General features: G+C 35.4%; 1 protein-coding gene across 3 annotated transcripts; it reads left to right on the forward strand.

The window, feature by feature from the left end:
* The first annotated feature begins 6,151 nt into the window (after window positions 1-6,151).
* LOC130654852 (thymidine phosphorylase-like) lies at window positions 6,152-22,262 on the forward strand. 3 transcript variants are annotated; one of them, XM_057457495.1, is made up of 7 exons: window positions 6,152-6,304; window positions 7,047-7,138; window positions 14,581-14,750; window positions 14,888-15,060; window positions 18,371-18,626; window positions 19,017-19,271; window positions 20,803-22,262. In XM_057457495.1, the coding sequence occupies exons 2-7, from the start codon at window positions 7,125-7,127 to the stop codon at window positions 21,342-21,344; spliced, it is 1,410 nt and encodes a 469-aa protein (XP_057313478.1). In that variant the 5' UTR covers window positions 6,152-6,304; window positions 7,047-7,124; the 3' UTR covers window positions 21,345-22,262. The 3 variants fall into 3 exon arrangements, with proteins under 3 accessions (XP_057313478.1, XP_057313479.1, XP_057313480.1); XM_057457496.1 differs by lacking the exon at window positions 6,152-6,304 and adding an exon at window positions 6,366-6,491; XM_057457497.1 differs by lacking the exon at window positions 6,152-6,304 and adding an exon at window positions 13,921-13,960 and having other exon boundaries at window positions 7,046-7,138.

The following is a 22,262-nucleotide window of genomic DNA, read 5'->3' on the forward strand; positions in this document are numbered from 1 at the left end:
TTAGCTAACAAGGTTGGAGACACAGTGGTGTCTTAGCAAAGAGAAAACAATACTAAATAATTTAGTGCATATGGATTGACAAACTTGATCTATATAATATATGTATTACTACGTCATGCATAATTTATTCTTTATCTTTATTTTTAGATTATCTCTTATACATAATAATTGTTACTTCCATACTAAATGGTGTAAAAGTCGTGAACAAAATTTATTTTGCACCGAATATACGCCGTAATTTACCCAAATATTTAGCTAGTCTTCTCATATTAGGCACCAGAAAGGCGTCTGGATGAATACGTTTCGAAATAGGTCATAAAACTGAATTTGCTTTATCGTTCGGAATCGTTTGAGAACTGTAAGAGCTTTAAAATGCACTCTTTTTTGTCGTTGATTTTACTGATAAAAACATTGATATATTGAACAGTGCCAGTATGGTGTAGCGGTATTTTGTTGAATGTTATTAGCCGAACTCCTTTGTTGAACAAGGTACAGAATATTACATTTTGTACTAAATTCTGTGTCACACCTACAAAGCAGATGTAGACGCAAGTGAAGTAAGCATGCGCAGTTTGTGTGAAGCAAGAAGTTGAGTAAGCATGCGCAGTTTGTGTGAAGCAAGAAGTGAAGTAAGCATGCGCAGTTTGTGTGAAGCAAGAAGTGGAGTAAGCATGCGCAGTTTGTGTGAAGCAAAAAGTGAAGTAAGCATGCGCAGTTTGTGTGAGGCAAGATGTGAAGTAAGCAGTTCATACTTATAAAATCGCTTGCATGACTTAGTACACTTGAATAAACATAGCAAACTTGAATAGAAAGCGCTTCTTTTTGATGATTTTAGTGGTATTTGGTGTTTAAAAAGGACTGCACAAGGATAAGGAATAATTGAAAACAACTTAAGCCATGGGAATAATGGCCAAATCTTCAGGTTATCATTATTTGTCGCACCAAAGAGTCAACATATTGCTTATCGTTGGTATCTGTTTTTTGCACCTTTACGTTGCGCTAACAATCGAGATCGTACATACCAAACACCAACCCCGATAGCGGCCATAATTCCTACGCCATAGGAATATATAACGTTGGACTGTGAAGTACTGTGCGCAGGAAAAGTTGTGGCTCACGAACTCTACAGCGTCTGTCTTGCTTTAGTTCTTTCTTCCTTTTCTTCATCAGTGCTGCTAATTTGTGTTTTTCTGGATGCTTCACCGGACTTGTAATTACACACTGTTCTTCACCTTGTTGTGCGCTGTCGCTCTTTTATTTTATAGAGTTATTACCCTACATAATTCAGTCTCTCTTTTTAGTTTTTTTCACACATGTAAAAGCTAACTCTTTTAAAATTCTGATGGTTTGCGTCGCTTGGATGGTAGTTGCAGGATCACGATCGTCAGAATACTCTAGGAATTCCATAAGAGTGATTGATTCCTGTCGCCTTAAGCATTCGCTTTATTCCATTTAACGTGTTTTTCCAGTTGCTACTCCCTAGGCATGCTTTTTGTTGACTTTAACAATTTTTTCTGTGACAACCTCTGATGCAGTTTGCTGGTTGATAGTGATACTACATGCACTCTTTATTTTCTTCATCTTTATCTTGTTACTTAGATTCCTTTACCTTCTTGGTCAACTCTGACATTAATGATGCGAACAATCTGTCCAATGTACAGTAAACAAGAATCCCCAAGTCTTCCATGGAATAATAAGGTCTTCCTGTATGTCTTACCTTCCACACTAACAAGTTTTACGAAATTTCCTATGATATCTGCATACATGCTAACTATATGTGCAGAGAGTGCTTCTGCTGTTTTCTCTTCATTGACCAGAAACTCTCGTTTTTCTATAGCCTCATCAGGTGCCTTGTCTACAAACCTCTCTGTGCACTCTTTCGGTCAGAGATGCGCCTTACCTTTCGGTATGGCAGGATTTGTCGCCTGGCACTTATCGACCCTCGTCCCTTCAATCTCACAGCCTATATCTATATCTCAGAAAACAGAGTACGAGTAACACTTATGGTAGTGAGATCTCTATGCACAGACATAAATCGTTTAGCATTTATATCTAATTTAATGATGAAGCATCAGACTATTAAGAAGTGCATCGATGGTATGTTTTCAAGTTACCAAATAAGCTGGATGCAGTCTTTTTATCTGTTTCTCTTCCGTAGGATTTTCTCCCTACTCTCTATACTTAAGTGGAAGCTTGTAGTCAAACATCAACTGACCCCTTATTCTCACAATGCATATCGTCTCTAAACTGTGTTTGTATGGGCTCTATGAATGCAACAATATCACACCTCAGATATGCCTGAGAGGTAATCTTCGTATCATACCTCAAGGCATTACATAACGACTTTGTTTAGATAGCCCGAATGGCCACAGACGGGACAGTGGTATCTTTGCTTTTACTGCTGACATTTGTTGCGTTCCGTTGACGTCTTCCTATTGCCTAAGCACTTAAGTTACATTTTCGTTAGTTCTCAATTGGTTTAATCTTGAAATTACCCAGAAAGAAAGAAAATTTACTTTTTGTTCATTGTCTTTCCATGTCTTTTTTCTCTTTGCCTCTAGAGCATACACAAAATCTGTTGGACAATCTACACCTCTAGGGGGTTCTGTGTAAATCTCGTCGTCTAGAACTTGCGTTTGTGGTAAAAGTCTACTGTTTGTCTGCCTCAAATTCAAAGACAATAATAAGGGTATGGCTGAAATTCCTTTGTAAAGTGACAATTTACTCGTAGTGGTTTTCACATTCCTAGGCTGTAACAAATTTGTACCCAAACATTTCTATGCTTTTGTCCTTGGCTTTGGTTTTCTTGTACAAGGTTTCGATTTCGCCCGAGCTACAGGCGCATGCATTCCACTTACAAGCGTGATACTCGTATAAAATCTTACACCGTAGAAAAACTTCACAGACTTACTAAGCATATGTTTCACCTTCTTTATTTTTGCAGATGATCGTTGTCTTGTTCTCCACTCATTCGTTTCTCTTATGCCTAGACAGATTGTAAGCTTTCGTTAATAGCTGAATGCAGTCTTCGCACTCTAGCGCAGCAACTTTTAGATGCAGAAAAAGTGCCCTTTCAGCATTCAAAAGGCGATGGCATCCAGCCCTTTTACGTGTTGTGTCTTGCTATAGACTAGTCTTCACAGTACCTTCTAAGAGTTTATTTTTGGTTTATTTTGACATCACATCCAGAAGCTTTGCAGAGCGTACCTCTTCAACTTTCGTCGTATTCCGGACCTAGTTCAAGTGTTTCTTGTGTGATATAATTCTCGCGTTGCTTTCTATCTCCACGGTAGTTTACGGAAAGACATGCTATAGTCTCTGGGAGCGAAAAAAGCATCAGGCGTCAGAAAAGCTAGTGCTCAGATGGATTTTAGAAACAGAATAAAGCTTATATGCCACATTTGCGATTTTATTCGAGCGGTATGCAATCAAACAAAGTTGTTATAAGCGTTCTGGTGCCTAAACATGGTATCTAAAGTAGTAATAGTTGTAGGGGGCTCTGTTCTATGGCTCAAGTTTTCTGTTCTATGGTTCAAATTTTCTGTTTAGTCGACTGTCTGGAAATGGGGCTGAGGAAATAGAGCGCTATGATAGAGCTGTCGAACAATTACAAGCACCTCAGGCACAAAAAGTGCGGAATCGACAGGCTAAAATAAAACGCAGAGATGGTGTAGTGGTAGCACTTTCGACTTGTAATCATTAGGTATCAGGTTCAGGTCCCCACTCCGTCGCACTTTTAATTCAGTGTTGTCAGCCCATTTGGTGCCATCTACTGACCGCTAACCGGCTTGTGTGGCAGGCAAGCAAGTTAGAGCAATACTATACGGATCTCTAGCGGTAAGGTAACATAGTTACAGTCGAAGGGGAGAAATAGTCAATCTTAAAGAAGGAATCCCCAAGAACGTTAAAACTTCCCGTTTCTTACTTACTTACTTACTTACTTAGTTTTTGCGTAATAATAGGACAGTTTTTCATTGTTTTCTTTTTTAATAAATTTATACGTAAAAATTTGTTTGTACGAGTTTTATATTTTTAAATACGAATTTATTTCTTTGAATTTAATCAGTTTGCAGTTCATTTGTTCCAAAATATTCCTCTGAAAAATACGCAGGGTATTGAACCCCTTTTCAACAATTACAAGGCAAGGTTTTACTAGCGTCGACTGTGGTTGCGTGTTACTAATGGAAGAGACGTTTTCCGTGATTATTATGTTTAGCTCCTCAGTTATATTGAATTTCAATTCTTCAATTTAAACAGTGTCATTGAAGCTTGAAAAACCGCTATCATCAGCTTGATTAGTTGTATCGATCTCACAGGATGCCTCTAATTTCTTACTGATGGTAACTAAATGAACAACCGTTCTGTAAAACCTGTATATGTTTGGATGGCAACCTCATTCCCAGGACATTTTGTCTTGCTGATAAGTTAAGAGCGGCGGTATTATTGTTGGCCACTCCGTGATAACGGCTCAGGGACCACAAGACCCTGGGGACGAGGTTGTTTGGATGGCCTTAAGCTTTTGCATGAGACATTTTGTTAGCACTTAAATATTCTCCGTGTTTGTTGATATAATGTCAAATGTTTCCAGTGATAGAAGAAGTCATAGATACCATTTTAAATATTTTGTTTACTTGCTGTTTTCGAATAGATATTAGCTAATAGCTAGTTTGCGACAACAAACTTTTGATTTTGTAAAGCTTTATTTTTACACCAAAAACCACAGATTTTTTTACACGGTTTAAAATTTTCAAATAACCTTTCGGAGATTTTTTACGAATTATCTATTCTATTCTCAACCAGATTTAAATTGATGAATCATGTAACTTGCTTTGAGTAAGCCTCACGGTGTCGCTGAAGTAGGCCATGTTTTTAAGGGATTTCACACCAAACTGGCTATTTTGCACACTTGTCCGGTTATTTTTATTGGCTAGAAGTAAACAAAAGTTTAGTTAAAAGAAGCATTTCCAAACTGAGGTTAACATTTAAACGTGATTTCTTAGATTTAATAGGCGCTTTTTGTCATTAGTAGTGATAAAAAATGATACACTTATCCAAATTTAGGTATTTTTCTTAACTTATCTTTACTTTCTCAGTATGAGTGGGATTAACTTATTTTTACAAAACTATTTAAACTTGTTTACTAGTTCAGAATCTCAAAATTGAGTGTTTTGACCCCTCTCTTTGACATGAGATTTCTGGGGCGTAGTAAATTTAAAAAGACGCCATGCTGCTTCCAGTACATTGATATACCAAGTGAAAATGTCCACCATGGTCATCAATACCTTTTTATAATCTTAATGTTGGCACAGTCGTGATCTTGAAAAGTATATTTATAGAAGTATATGGCAGAAATATACAAGCCTCCCAGTTTATCTACATCTTGTCTCGTTTTTTTTACTAAACGGCGGGCAAAAGAGACAAAAGGTGCTGTGGACGAGTTTGATGGCGCAGGTGTGGGGGGGGATGAAACTCCGTAATAGGGAACTTGCGCAAACTCAAATTTGACGGATGACGGTACCTTTAAAGATTGGGAATAGCGAATTGCTTTGGAAATAACCACCCTGCATAACTTCCCCGCGCCGTATCCTTTTCTTGCCGACGTTAAAACCATACGTAGGCACGTAAGATACAGTGGTTGTGACCTAAGACTATTTATACAATCATTTCTTCAGGCACAAGTGCTTAGGGTGAAAAAAATGACAACCCTAGGGCATCACACAAACGAAACAAATCTGTCTTTCTAAATCTAAAATCTGCCCAACATTCATCATCTGACCAATTATCAAGAGAAAATTTATCTTGCTCCCAATAGGGAAACACAGGATTTTTCTTTTTATTTCGTGTTTCGTCAAGAAAAAAAAAATATTCTTCTTCATCAATGAAACCATTCTCAAGTTGGAACATTAACACATCCTCCATGTTTGTTTACAAGTTTTAAAAAATGTTTCGCGCCACCGTTCGCCACCTTTTGACTTTTGCGCAAGTTCGATTGTAAACATCAAAACGGACCGACGATCGGGACCGATTTCCGCGCCCCAGAGGCTCGTACGTTCGTAAAATAGGGGTTTGCGCAAGTTCCCTAATCTCTCTGTGTTGACGGCCCTATTTGTTTTAGCAAACGTTGGGCCAACATCCTGGTTGTTTCGCCCACATTTAGATATCGTACCAAAGTGTTAAGAAACCACGGGTGAGTTTTCATTCGGATGACTTTGTATAGCGTCCAACTTTGTGTGCTACACAACAACAAACAACCCACGCGCACGTGGATACTTCTGGTTTTTTTTCAAACTGGATTTTAATGAGGGTAAGTTTATATATAAAATTTTGTATGTCGGCTTGCGTACAGTCATGGAAACCTGCTAAGTAAGCGTGTACTGATTAGGCGATTCTTTAAATTAGTAGTAAGATTAAAGCACCCGAGCGCACCTATGATGTAAAATGAATCAAGTCCACTTCAACCTCTTTGAATCAGAAATTGAGTCACGAATGTTGTAAGTGAAGCTGTAGGTAGATAGATATAGGTGAATATTTTCCATGACAAGCCTCAGAAATATCGAGGGATATACCTTGCCTATAATCTCCAGGAGGGACCATGGCTAGGATGGGGAGTCCTGGAGTATTTAATGCTCTCCCCAGACAACTCCTTGCAACATCCAATGGCTCATGCAGTGTGCCATCTCCACAATTTCATCAAAAGGCTTAAGTTGATCTGGGCTATGGTAACATTGTAACTATGCAATTTCGAGAAACTTAGTTGTTTGAGGCCATAAGTTTCTTATCATGTATATTAGTAATTTCTCGCCTAACTAAGCAATGCATGCCTTAAATGCTTTAAATATGGCAGAAAAGAATGACATAATTTGCCAAATTGGGATTTATTTAGCCAAATTTAAATGCATTACAAAGTGGTTGCTTACTGATGTCATTTCTAAAAGAATTTTTAATTTTTGAAACAATTGGCGCCTTATCCATTTTCTGTCTGTGCATTCATCAAGAGTGTGCGATTTTGAATTTATGTTGGTTTTCTTAATGATTATGTTTTTCAGGAGCTGATTTAGGTGTCCATTACCCGGGAAAAACGGACACTTTGGAAAAACCAAGATAATGGAAGGCAGTAAACTCGTATGAGCACAGAAAGGTATTGTTTATTTTATAATTGTGTTTTCCTTCCCGTGAGTGGGCATTAGTTAACTTATATGCTTCTACAGAGGAGTTCTCTCGCCTTTTCAAATATTAGTTGCATTTTCTGCCAATGCAAAACAGCACATTCGACTTCTTTAACCTGGGCACAAAAAGACAACCCTTGATGTAAACAGAGCCTCCATACTTCATTTACTATGTATTTATTGAAATCAAATACAGCTTCTTTAAGAACCGTATGCCAAAAAACTTTCAACACATTTGTTTGTGGAAGTTGTCGCAGCATTATGTTTTGTGCAGAACTTTTTTAAAGCTTTTTTCATACTGTTAATAATAAACACACTTTCCACTAGAATGACATGCTGCTTGACTTACTTAGTTCACAAGCAATATTTAAAGAAAAAGTTTTGAATTTTTTTTAAAAGCAAACTCACGCAAAAGCAGATGCCTTTTTTCCTGAATGCAGCTTATTGGCACCCTTGTTATCATGTACATCCCCTGACTAACAAGGATTTCCTAAAAATAGTTGCTATAAAGCTTCTCCAGTGAGTCAAATGAATATCAATACGTAATATTTTGTTGTTGTTTATTTTTGCATACTATTTGCTTTTTGTGTAGCTACCATATGTAACCCTATTAATCCTACTGCAGGATTCATGTTTCAGCCTTAGAAATAAGGATGGGTTTACATTTACTAGAGAGGCAGAAATAATAAAGAGGTGGAATTGTTTTTGCAGAGCATGGGAAGTAGATTAGTGTTACGTACAACGAAATAAGTTTAGCAAGTTTTTTAAAGTCGCAGAATTATGATGCCTAAAAAATCACAAAAACACAAATAAATTCAAATAAATTTCAAAAGATGAGCTGAACATAAGGTTTAGATACTTGAATAATAAAAAGACAAATCAACCCTGCATGTTCTATGTTGTTGAGCTCAACAAGTTGTTCAGCAAGTTTTTTCAATTTTTTTTTTAAAAAAAGGAGAGCGTTTTCAAACTATGTTCTGTTTCTGTTTGTCTTGTCATTTAGGTCTTTCTAGTGACACAAAGATTCCAAGATAAATTTATATTAGATATAAAAACCATGTAATTTAGTATAGGTAAGTCTATTCCAAGCATGTTTAAAATGTTTCCTCCCCTTTGCACTTTTTTCCCCTGCTTGGTTATTTTACAACCAAAACTTTCTGTAGCTCTCAAAATGATTAATATAAAGGTAGCCACATTAAAATATAAATCACGACTATCACATCTGGAGAAACTTGTAAAAAAGTGTCATTGTTTGTCTGCATTGCTAATATAACACTATCCAGTTTTCTTCAGCTCTGATTGTGTACTAGTCTGTAAGTATTCCATCTTGTTTTTTAAAACCTAGTGCTGATGTCAGAACATAAAAGGAACATCTTTGATAAAAACTAAAAGGCACACATGCTAGATGCCTTTTTTTTAACTTCCAAATCTCTCTACATGAATTGCACGTCTTTCTAATTTTTATGTTGACAGTACTGTAAGTATGCTGTCAATTAAACCATATATATGTCTAATGAGGTAACTTAACCTAAAATGCGAATTACAAACATATCCTTTGTTGATTTAAATTCAATTTATCTCCTTCCTTACATTTTTACTTTTAAAAACAAATTTCTTTTATCCCTTTTTGATACCTTTCTTATCATTCCCTGAAGACCATAATGCAATTCCACTAACCATGACGAAATTTTTCCCTTTATTAAACAAGTATTTAACACAATCTACAGGGTGGCCACTTGTCCTTGAAAACCTTGAATGTTCTTGAATTTTATTTGGTCTTGAATTGTTCTTGAAATAGTATGTTTTTTTCACCCTTGGTTCTTGAATGTTCTTGAGTTTTTACAATTCTATGAAAAATCTTTTTAGATTAGTAAAAAAAATTTCTATTAAAAAAGTATCAAAATGCACGGAAAAAGTATTTTTAATAAAAGTTGGTTGAGCGATGAACAGTTTAAAATATGGTTGAAAAGGGGACCAGATAAACACAAAGCATTGTGTAGACTTTGTAACACAGTGATAGACATAACTATAATAGGAATAAGTGCTTTAGCATCGCATTCTAAGGGCAACAAGCATCAAGTGAATGTGAAAAACTATAGTCCAGTTTCTGATCTGTTCTTTAAAAGTAACCCTCCAAAGCCATCCTCAAGCAAAGACGCCTCCCCCGCCACTAACATTGATTGATTGATTTAATGATGAGTACATTAGCAGTTTCTCATGCTGAAATTCGGTGGCCTCTGAAAGTACTAACATCACATCATTCATTTCGTTCTTGCTTGAATTTGAACCAGCTATTTTGTGTGATGTTCCTTGACAGTGACATAGCAAAGTCATTCCAGTTATCAAAAACGAAATGTGCGTACTACATTGTACATGGATTAGCCCCATATTTCATGGACATCTTGCTCCAAGAAGTTAAAGATTCGGCAACCTATTTCACACTTTTTTGACGAAAGTTTGAATCATTATAAACAGGAAGAACAATTGGACGTTCAGATTCGTTTCTAGAATGAAAATCTCAATAAAGTCCAGACACGTTACCTAACCTCAAGGTTTTTCAGGCGCCAAAATGCAGATAACATCTTGCATGAGATTCTTCAAGCAACTGATGCGTTACCCCAGAAATCAATAGTCATGCTTTCCATGGACGGACCAAACACTAATTGGAAAGTTTATGAAAATTTAAAATCGCATCATACTTGGAAAGAATATCCCCAAATTATTGATGTTGGTTCGTGTGGATTACACGTGGTGCACGGAGCCTTTCAGACTGCCGTAAAAGGGACTGGCTGGAAATTGGAAATAGTTTTAAAGGCCATGTGAAAGCTGTTTAATGATTCCCCAGCTCGAAGAGAGCTATATATTCAGTTAAGCAAATCAGAAGTTTTTCCAATAATGTTTTGCCAGACACGCTGGGTTGACGATGAACCTGTTGCCATCCGAGCAAAGGAAGTTTGGAAAAATGTTGTGAATGTTATAAAGCATTATCAAACCTTATACAAATCAAAACAACCAAGCAAAAACAGTTCGTATGACACCTGGTCCCCCACCACACTGACATGTTTATGCAAGTAAAGTTCCAATTCTTTGTTGATGTAGCCAACATGATGTCTTCGTATCTGACGCAATTCCAGACGGATAATCCAATGATGCCATTTGTTTCAGAAATATTAGAAAATATCCGTCAGTTAATGAAGATTTTTATTCGGAAAACCGTTATTGATGAAGCTGATTCAGCTTATTCTTTAATTAAAATTGATTTGCAGAAACGAGAGAATCATTTACCACCGGAATTAGTCAAGTTACCAACTGCCACCAAAACCTTGCTTTCGTCCCTTTAAGCCAGTTTGACAAAGAAGTTAAAGTTTAAAGGAGAATGTGCTGCACTTATTAAAGGTATTATTGAAATGCTACAAGAACGTTCGCCATTGAAACACCTTTTTGTTTGATCTTTGTCTAGTCTTGTTCCAAAGAATATGATTGAAAGTAAAAACTGTCTACTTAAGTTTGAAAAGGTCGTGGACAAGTTTTGCACAACAAATCACATCAATTCAAAAGAAGCAGATAATGCCAAGTTGCAGTTGGAGGAGTTCATCTCAAGCACAGCTAAGACTCATAAAGATAAGTTTCTTGACTTTAGCCTTTCTGATAATCATTTGGATCATTTTTCACGCGAGTATTTAAACAGTTCTGATAAATACAAAGATTTATGGAAAGTCATGGTGATGGTCTTCATAATTTCACATGGACAAAGCCAGATCGAGAGAGGATTCAGCATCAACAAAGAAGAAAATCTTAAAAACAAGTCACTTTGTGCTCAGCGGTTGGTATATGATGCCTTAAAGTGTTGCAAGAAAGATGTGCATGATATTGAAATCACTGCCAAAATGGTTACATCATGTAAAACAGCCCGTTCCAGGTATGTATTTGCCCTTGAAGAAGTCAAAAAATCAAAAGAAAATGAAGCAGCCAATAACAAGAGAAAGATGATAACATATGAGATTGATAGTGTGAAACGCAAACGGATGGAGGTAGATACATGTATTCAATCATTGCACAAAAGTATGAACAACTGTCTTGACGAGGGTAAGGTTAGCCATGACATTGCTATGTTTCTGAAAGCAAATGCATTCAGAAAAGCCATTACAGAGAAAAAAGTGACAATGGTGGATTTAGATGAGCCTATTAAAAAACTGGAGGAAGATCTCAAAAACTAATAACCTACATAATACTCGTAGTTTGTTGACATTAATTTATTTCAAGATATATGGATTATTTATTAGCTTCATATTAGCGTCATTTTGTCTGGTTCATTTTCTAATTTGAAGATCTTCTTATACAATACAATATATGTTCTCTTTTTAATTGAGAAGTAAAGTTTTATAAAACACAAGAAATAGAATCCTTTTGACCGCTTCCATAATACTGGATAAATAGTTTTTAGAAACAACAAGAGAAGAACACTATTTATTGAACTTTGTTATTTTTGTGACTTTCATATTCTGTTTTTTTTAGATTTACACTTTTGTTACCATTTAATTCTAGCTTTCTGATAAGTATCTTCAAATTTGTACACAAAGTAGCTACGTACTCCTAAAACAACGATTTCTGGAACGATATCAACTTTATTATCAAGATTTCTACATGTCTACATTCTTTTATTTTGTTATGCTATATTGATGTATAAAGTCAGTGAATTGATCAAAATATTAGTTTTTGTTGAAGTTGTTATAAATTTTTTTTGTCCTTGAAAACCAATATTTTGTTCTTGAAATGTTCTTGAATAGTTCTTGGATTTTTTTTTGAATCTACTAGTGTGTTGGTTTCAATGCTTCCCTATTATAACCTACTCAGTATGCGAAATTGACCGGTAGACTTGTAGTAAAGCGTTTGCTTCTGTAGAAGATTTCGGTTCAAAACCAGGTCAAGTCATGCCAGAGACTATAAAAATGCGAATCTATCCTTTCTGCTTAGCGTTCAGCATGAAAATAGGATGGATATCTTAGGTGGTTGTCCAGTTGAGCGATTGATATGCCTGCACGACTTTTGTAGTTCAAATAGAAACTTTAAATGCATTAGGACCCTCTTTGCAGGACCCTCGTTAATAGCAGTACCAATAAGAACTGAAGAGGCTATTCTGGGTATAAAATTCTAATAATAATAATAATAATAATAATAATAATAATAATACATGAGACAGATACAAGACATGCTCTAACAGTCTGCAAAATACACGTCACTTGTACAATGGTATCACTTAATGATATTACTGAAAATTAAACAGCTTTCTGTTGCGTGTATGTACAACTCATTTTTTTGAACAATCTTTTGGATAAATTCGGAGGAGCAATAAATTCGCAGGCTTAACTTTTGCAAAAGTCGTGTAAAGTGATGAAAAACGAGATGAAAACGGATTTGATCAGAGCACCAACCTAACCGAAGAAGCGCAATGGTGTATTTGGTGTTCTCCAGTAGATAGTTAGAAGCAATTAAACCTTTAAATACAAAAACTTAAGCATCATGCAGCCTCAGCCTAAATTTTGTATTGCTTAAAAAATGTTCTATAATAGTTATATACATTAAACGGATTATTTTATGGGGTAGAGCAGGTTTATGACGTTTTTTTTGCTCTTAAGTTTATAGTAAGATATTTGTTTATATACTCGTATGTATGCGACGGCGTTTTTCCCTTCTGTTGTTCTCAAATTTGTAGCCATTTTTAATTCGATCTGAGCTTGTCATAAGTCGAAAATATGTTAGACCGCATTGCTATTCTGAATATATCTCGTTATTCGCATTTAGCCATACTTTTTCAAACAATGCTAAAAAGCTCTACTTTTACTTATTGTTAAACTGTAGCGATTATACAAGAACCTTACTTCGCCGTGTTTCGTTCCAAAACTATCAAAGCAGAATCGTAAGAGGTTCAAGCATTATCGCGTTACCAAATGATCGTACGAAACTTTGATAAATTCCGTGTTCGACTTTGTTTACAGCTCCAAAAGTTGAATTGAAGGTTATGCGATAGTATTTTTCTAATGGATTTTTCAATTCAAGAAACTGATTAAAGAGAGATTGTTTTGAATATGCTTATTCGGACGCCGCTTTTCATCCACGCAGAATTTTAACTTGCAGTGCTTGTGCACTGTGTTTTTTCGAACCTTGTGTAAGTCAGGTAACTCATTTGGTAGCAGCTATAAATTTTTTTATAATCAAATTATAAAAGATATTAAGATTTCTAGCTAAATATGTTTCTTATACGGAGCGTAGCAGACGCCACTTTTGTTATCTAGAGGGTGTACGGGCGTGGAATCTAAGATTTTATTTAATCTCTAAGGTTGGGTAAAAATACATTCCTCTGCCTAGCCTTCTACATATTAACCATGCTACATCACAGTCTTGTTATGAAAGAAAATTTACTGTAATACGTTCCGCTTTTGCTTTCATAATACATTGTGGTTAAGAAGTATGAGTTTGAAACGAGCATAATACGAAACGTAAGCTCTCTCAATATAAATTTCATAACAGTCTGAATTTTTGTTAAAAAAGTAATCTGCTATTATTTATAAAAACAAATCATTATTTGAATCAACAGGATTGGTTGAATACGTGTGCAATTTACCACAGAAGAATTGTAACTCTCTATTTTGTTTTTGGAGACGGTTTCGAATCTACTGACGCTTTGAAAGAAAAACTTTAATTTAAACTTGTTTCCTTACTTGTTTGTTTGTACACTTATCTTTATTTACCTTAGATGGTTTTGGATAAATACATTTACAGTATTATATTGAATGGTAATTTATATTTATTTATCAACTTTTTAATGTTGTGGTATAAGTGAAATATAAAGGGATATCACTGTGAGATTATAGTTGGGATTGTACAGTTATAAACAACATATTTTTTATTGTACAACTTACTATGGCCATAATTTGTAGGTTTTATCAAAAGAGATCCAATTGTCAACATGTTATGTGAAGGGTTGTTGTTTTTCGTGTTGTTGTTTTAATTATTTTCGTTGATGTTGTTGTCACTGTCGTCGTTGTCGTTGTATTCCTCGTTGTTGTTGTCGTCGTCGTCGGTGTTTCGTTCTCGTTGCCGTTCTTGTTGTTGTTTTTGTCGTTGTCGCTGTAGTGCTCGTTGTTGTAGTCGTCGTCGGTGTTGTCGTTCTCGTTGCCGTTCTTGTTCTTGTTATTGTTGTTGTTTTTGTCGTTGTCGCTGTAGTCCTTGTTGTTGTTGTCGTCGTCGTTGTAGTCGTTCTCCTTGCCGTTCTTGTTGTTGTTGTTGTTATTGTCGTCACTATCGTCGTTGTATTTGTTTTAGTTGTTCTTGTTTCTGTTGTCGTCGTTTATGTTTTCGTTGTTGTTGTGGTGGCTGTTGTTGTTGTTGTAAAACAAATTTTATTTTTGCCAAGGTTGTTCACTAATAATATGTCCGCCTACAACTTTCCTGGATTGATTGCCCAAAAACAAAACGCAGAGATATTAAGTAAAGAAGAAATCCAATGGTTTGTTTCTCAAGTTTGCAACAAATCAGCACATGATGCTCAAATTGGTGCTATGCTGATGGCGATATTTTTGAAAGGTAACCTTTCTAGTCGTAGTAGTTGTTATTGTTATTGTTATTATTGTCGTCGTTGATTCGTTTGAAAACTAGTGATTCTCGCAATGCCTCAATGAAAAACAAATTTTCTACGAACAATATGGACTTTATCTTTTCAGGAATGACCAGAGAAGAGACAGCAGTTCTAACTGAATGCATGACAAACTCTGGAGAGGTTTTGTCATGGCCCGATTCTTGGAAGCATTTGGTCGTGGATAAACATTCAACTGGAGGAGTTGGAGACAAAATAAGTCTTGTGCTTGCTCCAGCATTAGCAGCCTGTGGTCTGAAGGTTCGTAATTAAAGACGCGCTTTATGCGGTTATTATTAAGATAGGCTTAACTTCTGTACAACAGCTTTTTTAAAAATCCACGCTTTTTATAAGCAACGTCTTATACGCAACACGAAGCTTAAATTCTTTAACGTACGAAGCAACTTGTAACCAACAGCCAGCGGCAAGTGCGAAAAAGAACGAACAATAAGGATTAGAAGACAGTAATAATTTCCGCGAAATCTCTTGTTCTAAAAGTCATGTAATTTTCATACAATGACAAAATTGATTGAACTGAAAGTTTGATTTCGATTTGAGTAGCAACCTAACAGAGCAAGCAAATAGTAATAGTAATAATTTGACCTTTCAAAGTATAGATAGTCAACAAACGATAGGTAAGCAGCAATTAAGTTTTTAAATACAAAACTGGAGCAGCATGAACATCAGCCAAAATTTGGTGTTGTGAAGCTTAAGCTTTGTACACCGCCCTTTTTTCAAAGTTCGTCATTAATAACGCCTTGACGCCATTATAACGCTGACAACGCTTGTGACACCATTAATGAGATACGGAACTTCCTTAGCTTCGTAATTCTGCACGGTTTCAATTTAACAAATGGGTATACTTTTCTTTAAATAATAAATGAATTTGTCCAGTGTGCCTGTCACACAAGTATGTGCGTGCATGCTGTCAGTGAATAGATCTAAATGGGGTAGGAATCACGAGGTCTACCTGAGAAATATTAATAATTTTTTTGAAAAATACCGGTAACACACCGGTAACACACCGGTATCCCCTTTTCCATATTAGCAATGTGGAAGCCATGCGACATTCATCGCGAAACCCGAACCAACATTAAAGTTGGGAAAAAGAAAGATGTTCATTTGAGGAACTAAAACCGAGAGTAAAAAGAAAACAAAAAATGGACGAGTTATATGTTTATTAGCCTAGTGAAAAAGTCCGCGTAACTTGTTACCAGGCTAAACGCAATCTATGCCACGCTTTTAACAGAATAAGGTCATAAGCATAAAAAACAAAACAAACATGTAGGCGGGAAAGTAAATCACATGTATTTTGAACTGGCAAATTGCCAAAATATGGAAATGATAACAGATGATCATTTATTGTCTGCAACCTCGGTTAAAAATTAAAAAAACGGTTTTGTTGCCATAGGTTTGTTAACTCTAACTTTTTCCTATACCTGAATTTAACTGAAATTTAGTCCATTTTTTCATAGAAAGAACTTTCCTTAACATTTTGTCTGAAATGACTCGATATTTAAAAATTAGTGCAAGTATAAAAATTAGTATGAAATAGTACGAAACTTTCTGACATGTCACATGACCAACAGGTGTCTTTTGCAGACCAGAAATAGATAAACATTGCTTGGGGGTCACGTATACTGTCATAGTGAAAAGCTAATTTAGACTCAAATTTAAACTTGTGACGAAAATTGTAGAAAGTTGGACCATTGATGGATTTTGATATGTTGGAAAAGATAAGGTAGATTTATTGTAAGCTCAACGTATTTCAAGTAGCAAAACATCTTCGGAAGTTTAATGGAAGATCCAACAATGCTTAAGTACAACTATTTTAACTCATACTTGGTACAGAAATACTCGACTGCTGTCACGGCGTCCACTGCTGTCACGGCGTGAACAAAACATTGGCAAAATATATTCGGAAGTTTAAAGACAATTTTTCATCAGGAATTTTAACAGTCCTTCTTAGGCGAATCATTAGTGGAAACGCAACATGAAAGCAAAATCTTGTCACTCTTTTCTAGTTTTGTAAACGTGATTTTCATTCACTCGTTTATCTTACTTTCATATACATCAAACATCTGATAAAGGATACTTGTTCGATTTAATGGTGAACATGACGTATTGTGTTTATCTAAGAAAGGAAAGGAACAATGTTACCATGCAACTTCTCCATTATGGAATTATATTCCAGTGTATTTTCAGGAGAACTTTCCTCTTGAATATCAAACCTTGCATTTTCTTATGCTGGATGGTACGTTAGTTTTTGGTGATCAACTTTATGACGATGATAATTTAGAAGTTGACGAAACACTTAATAACACCTATATCAACTCAAATGAGATACCTGCAAAGATATACGATCTAAAGCTACTTACCGTGAGATTCTTCATGAACTTCAAAGTATGACATTTCTCATCAATGGTAAGAAAGCATTAGATGTAATTTAGTAAAAAACTTAGCGAGGCAATAGCACACACACTCCTAGTGAGAATGATATGTCACTGCAACCAAAAAGCGTCATCATCTTCCAATTTTCGGAATCTACAGCTACCTAAATTACCGAAGATCAATACATTGACTGGACGAGTTAGAGAAGCTGTGGAAGCTGAAGTGTCGTCCACGCTAATTATACTAAAAAGTAACCTTGAAAAACATGAAAATTGCCCTTCTTCAACCCACCTATCTCAGAACTGAAGAAAGTACATATACCTGCAAAGTAAAAGAAAAATTCCGCTGGTGAGAAAGTTCTAATTATACGCAGCAAAAAATAGAGGGGAAAAATTACAAAGGTTGTTTGCCATCAGTACTGCGAGATAAGGAAGACAATCTCGCAACCACCAATTTACTCGATTTATAATGACGAGAGATAAAAATATTTAATGTAATCACATGCTTACGGATGAGTCGATGAGCGTGACAATGCAGTTTCCAAAAGTATATGTGTTTCAGGAAACTATGGTTGGACAGTGGCTGCTTTTTTAAACACTCCACCGAAACAGTGTTTCCTCCAAATTTTGCACACGAAAAGTCTGCACTGGATTTGTGAGCAAACGACGGGGAGAAAATGGTAGCCTATTGGAGAAAGAAAATGACAGCCTATTGGTTGAAATATTAAACGCAAAGTTTTTAAACAAATAGCGTCTTTATAAATTCTTCTTGCCACCCTCATATACCTTTCTCCTTATCATAATACTGTATGACAGAGGTACATACACGTTTGTGCTTTAAAAACAAAGTTTTTAAGAACACAGATCAAATTCTGTCAAAAAAGAAAAACATATTCAATTATTATCCCCATTGGAAATTTAGAATGTTACCACAGGTTAACTCGACGCGATTTTTTTCCTAAAAATGGATCTATTTTCTGACTTCTGCTTTTGGTTCCTCCAATGAGCATTTTTTGGAGGAAAAGGGAGATTCGGGCAGAAGTTGTTTCAGTAACCTTTTCGTAGTATTTTTAAGGAGGTTATTTTTAATTTATTCTAATTTTGTTTTCTTTTTTCTAAACTGATCAATCATATTTATACAAACGAACTCTTGTGTAAGTTTACATTTGGTTTCATGTTAGGTACCTATGATATCTGGTCGATCGTTAGGTTTTACTGGTGGAACTTTAGACAAATTGGAATCGATCCCTGGTTACAACGTTCTTCTATCTCCATCGGAGATGCTGGAAATCCTCGAGAACGTTGGCTGTTGTATTGTTGGACAAACAGAGGCGTTAGTTCCTGCTGATAAATCGTTGTATGCAATACGCGATATCACTAGTACCGTGGCTTCACAACCGTTAATTGTTAGTTCAATCATTTCTAAAAAGGCAGCAGGTATATTTTTGTGCTTGAAAGCAAGACCACTCTAATCTATTTTTTAGATGCGATAATTTTTTAGATGCGATAATTTTTTAGATGCGATAATTTTTTGACAAGCACGTTGACGTAAATATTTGCATTTGTCGATCTTTCGAAATATACATCATCAGATAGTTTAGATAGCATGCGATTTCACTTTTATTAGAGGGGCATCGTTTGCAATGTAGTTTAGGAGACATCCATAATGTAACTCTCGTCGTACGTTTATCTCTCTGTGGGCCAAAAATGGTAACTGCGAGCATGGACGAGCTAATTTCTGTGAATTTTGCCACAGGAAACATTGTTCATGACTCCTGATTGTTTTGGGCGTCATATAAATTAACAATCATTCTTCTCTTGCTGTAGAGGGTTTAAGCTGTCTTGTATTGGATGTCAAATTTGGTTGCGGTTCTTTCCAGAAAACAAAAGCAGAGGCGGAGTGTCTTGCAGCAGCTTTGACTGCGACAAGTAAAGCTATGGGAATAAAGACGACGTCTTTTGTGACTGAAATGGACCAGCCGTTGGGATCGGCTGTCGGCAATTCTGTTGAAGTTATAGAAGCTATTGAATGTCTACAAGGAAATGGTCCGGCGGATGTTTTAGAGCTGGTCATTTGTCAAGGTTGGTTGGTTTCTTAACAACTTTAAAATTCAATTGAAATTGCTCGTTTTATTTATTTAAGCCTATCAGCCTTTTCTTTACTTTGCCTTCTATTACCCCTCTAGCTGTTATAAAGCTATGAACGTATTTCGTAACATAAATGTGTATTTTATTGCATGAAAAGTCGAGTGAAGCTAGAATCACCCAAAGTTAACCTATTCTCATATTGCGTGTTTTTTTGTGGTTTTTTTTTTATTTTATTTCCTCATTTTTTGGCCAGATGGCAAGCCAGATGATTTTTTGTGTTGCTCTCTTCTTGAATTGCATTCTGGGTAAGGAAATGTACCGTGTTGTGTGGAAAACGGACACCGCATTGTTTTTAATGACAGTTGAACGAAATTTTTAAATTAGCCATTAGAGATATTGTTTTTTTAACGAGTTTTTTATTAGCCCGTTGTTTACACTCGTTTAACCTGATAATACATACCATTTTTTAATGAATAAAATGACTAAAAATAATCTCTCTAAACATCATTACAGCTAACAAAGTCATTACAGCTAACATTTTTTTTCTTGTCTTTAATAGAGATTGCCGGGGAGAAATTGTTATAACAGTGCGGAGTTTTAGCCACGTTAGGGAATGACGTGCTTTTCTGTACAAATTTTACAAAACGGCGCGTCGTGTGAAGCAAAGAAGTTGCATAAAGCGCGCGAAAAAGAATTGAGAAAGATAGAATTGTGGACGACCTAAAACCTTCAGTTTTTAAATTCCGCTATAATTTAAACAACTGTTTTCAATTTATTTTTAATGTGCTTGGTTTAACATGTAAACACTGGCTGAAACAAATTATAATGACGCAACTTGCTCGTGTCTTTAAAATATTTGTATCCTTCTAATCAGTTCTCTTCGTACTAAACTTAGCGTTTGCTATTTTAATAGAGCCGCAAATATAGAATTTGCACCGCGATTATACATCTGCAACCTAACGGAAGTATTAATTAAAACTCTTTTTACTGTACATTTAGCTAATTAAATTTCCTAATTGCTTCGTTAAAATCCCAATTTTAAGTAATTAATAAAAAACAAATCTTCTCTAATCACCTAACAAACCCATTATGAGGATTGTTTGATCCTAATTAGCGTAAATGTGGAAATTGTTGACATAATAAAATGAATTGTTAATAGCAGTTACTAAAGTTATTCCAAATGCCTGTTGGTTTGTTCATATATTTGAAGTCAATTAACACTATTAACGGCATCATTAGGTACCAGATCCAATGTTAACAGATTTCAATTTAATTTTTTTCCCTTTTCGATTTTTTTTAATGCAAATTTTTTTTTAACGCAAATTTTTTTACTTTTAACTTTATTTTTTACTGTAAAAGTGTAGACCAAGGACTGTTAAAACTAAGATACAATTTGAATTTAGTATAGTCAACTTCGTCCACAGGGCCTTTTTTTGCTTTTTTGATATGAATTGCCCAGCTTTCCGTTACACTAAACACGAGATTTCCCTTACACTGTGTTGATATGTAAATTTCGTGATTTAAGGTGGCGAGTTATTGCATTTGAACGAGCAAGTTGATAGTTTCGAGGAAGGCAAGCGAAAAATTCAAGACGTTCTGAAAAATGGTGCTGCATTGTTGAAATTTAAGCAAATGATAGTAGCGCAGGGTGTTGATGAAAAGGTTGGCTGCGAACTTATCGAAAACCCAAGAAACGCCCTTCCCCTCTCGAAACATACTACGGTTTTAAATGCACCAAAAACAGGTACCGTTACTAACATTGACGCCTTGACATGCGCACAAGTCTCCGCCGCCTTGGGCGCAGGGCGTTCTTTTCCTACGGATAACGTGACGCATAATACTGGGTTACTTTTAAAAATTTCCAAAGGGGGTTTTATTGAGAAAGGACAGCCATGGGTTGAACTGTTTCATGTTGAAGATACGATGAATTCATCTCTGAAGAAGGACTTAGAAGACGCCATTACTATTGACGATGATTCAACCGCGAGTAAAGCAAGCGAAAATTCGAGAGTTCACTCAATCATAAGAGATACAAGTGTCGGAAAGCCAGTCATGAAATGTCAGTAAAGATACCAAGTTATTATCTCGACATCATATTTCCCTTTTGCTTCCACAACACTATACATACATACTCATCTACGTGTTATTTAGCTATGTGTTTTTACTTGACTAGTTTTAATAAACTATTTATGTTTTCTATTTATGTAAGCTTTTATTATTTTTGTTATTTTTGTTCTTTCTGGTGCACTGAATTCAGGGAAATTTGAATTAGTTATATTTTTAGTGGGTATTTTTCATTATGTGAAAACTTGCATCAATTCGTGAGTTTTATGTTCTTATATGATTCGATGTACATACGGAAAGCAAAAATTGTCGTCGTAATACTGTCCTTGCTCGTAACTTTTTTAAAACTGTTGTGTTGTTGTTGTTGTTATTATTGTTGTTATTGTTATTGTTGTTTTTTGTTATTGTTGTTGGTTACATTAAAGTTTTTATATTTAGAATTTTTTAAAAAAGAAGACTTAGTTATATTTGTAATAGTATATCGATAAAAAGGAGAAATAATAATATAATTTCTTTTTTGTTTTGTTTTGTTTTTTACTTAAAATCCAGATCAACTGCATACGAAAGAGGTTTGCTTCGTAGGCGAAGGGTTTTTTTTAAAATATATTTTCGACAGATGGTAAAACTATAAAGATTTTAATTTGCTTTAAAATTTTCGCACGAAAATGGGTGACACGAGGCTGTTTTTTTCGTGATCACTCACTCTCCTCCCCACCTTTTTACTTTTACGAAGAATCGTGGTAAACTTTTTGGGAAAAAACGAGGAAGTGTGGTAGATGGTGATGATAAAATGATGACCTAAGTAAAAATCGTTTTTAGCATAATATCTTGTTTTATCGACAGATGAAGTACAATTTAATCAGGTTATTTTTGTTCGGTTAATTATGTACCAGCACGCGTGTAGTAATGTCTATGACGTCA

Source organism: Hydractinia symbiolongicarpus, chromosome 8 (genome assembly GCF_029227915.1).
Source record: "Hydractinia symbiolongicarpus strain clone_291-10 chromosome 8, HSymV2.1, whole genome shotgun sequence".
Lineage (NCBI taxonomy): Eukaryota > Metazoa > Cnidaria > Hydrozoa > Anthoathecata > Hydractiniidae > Hydractinia > Hydractinia symbiolongicarpus.

Coding starts and splice junctions, on each gene's coding strand:
- LOC130654852 (XM_057457495.1), top strand. Junction 14,751..14,887: donor GATGGCGATATTTTTGAAAG/GTAACCTTTCTA, acceptor TTATCTTTTCAG/GAATGACCAGAGAAGAGACA. Junction 15,061..18,370: donor TAGCAGCCTGTGGTCTGAAG/GTTCGTAATTAA, acceptor GTTTCATGTTAG/GTACCTATGATATCTGGTCG.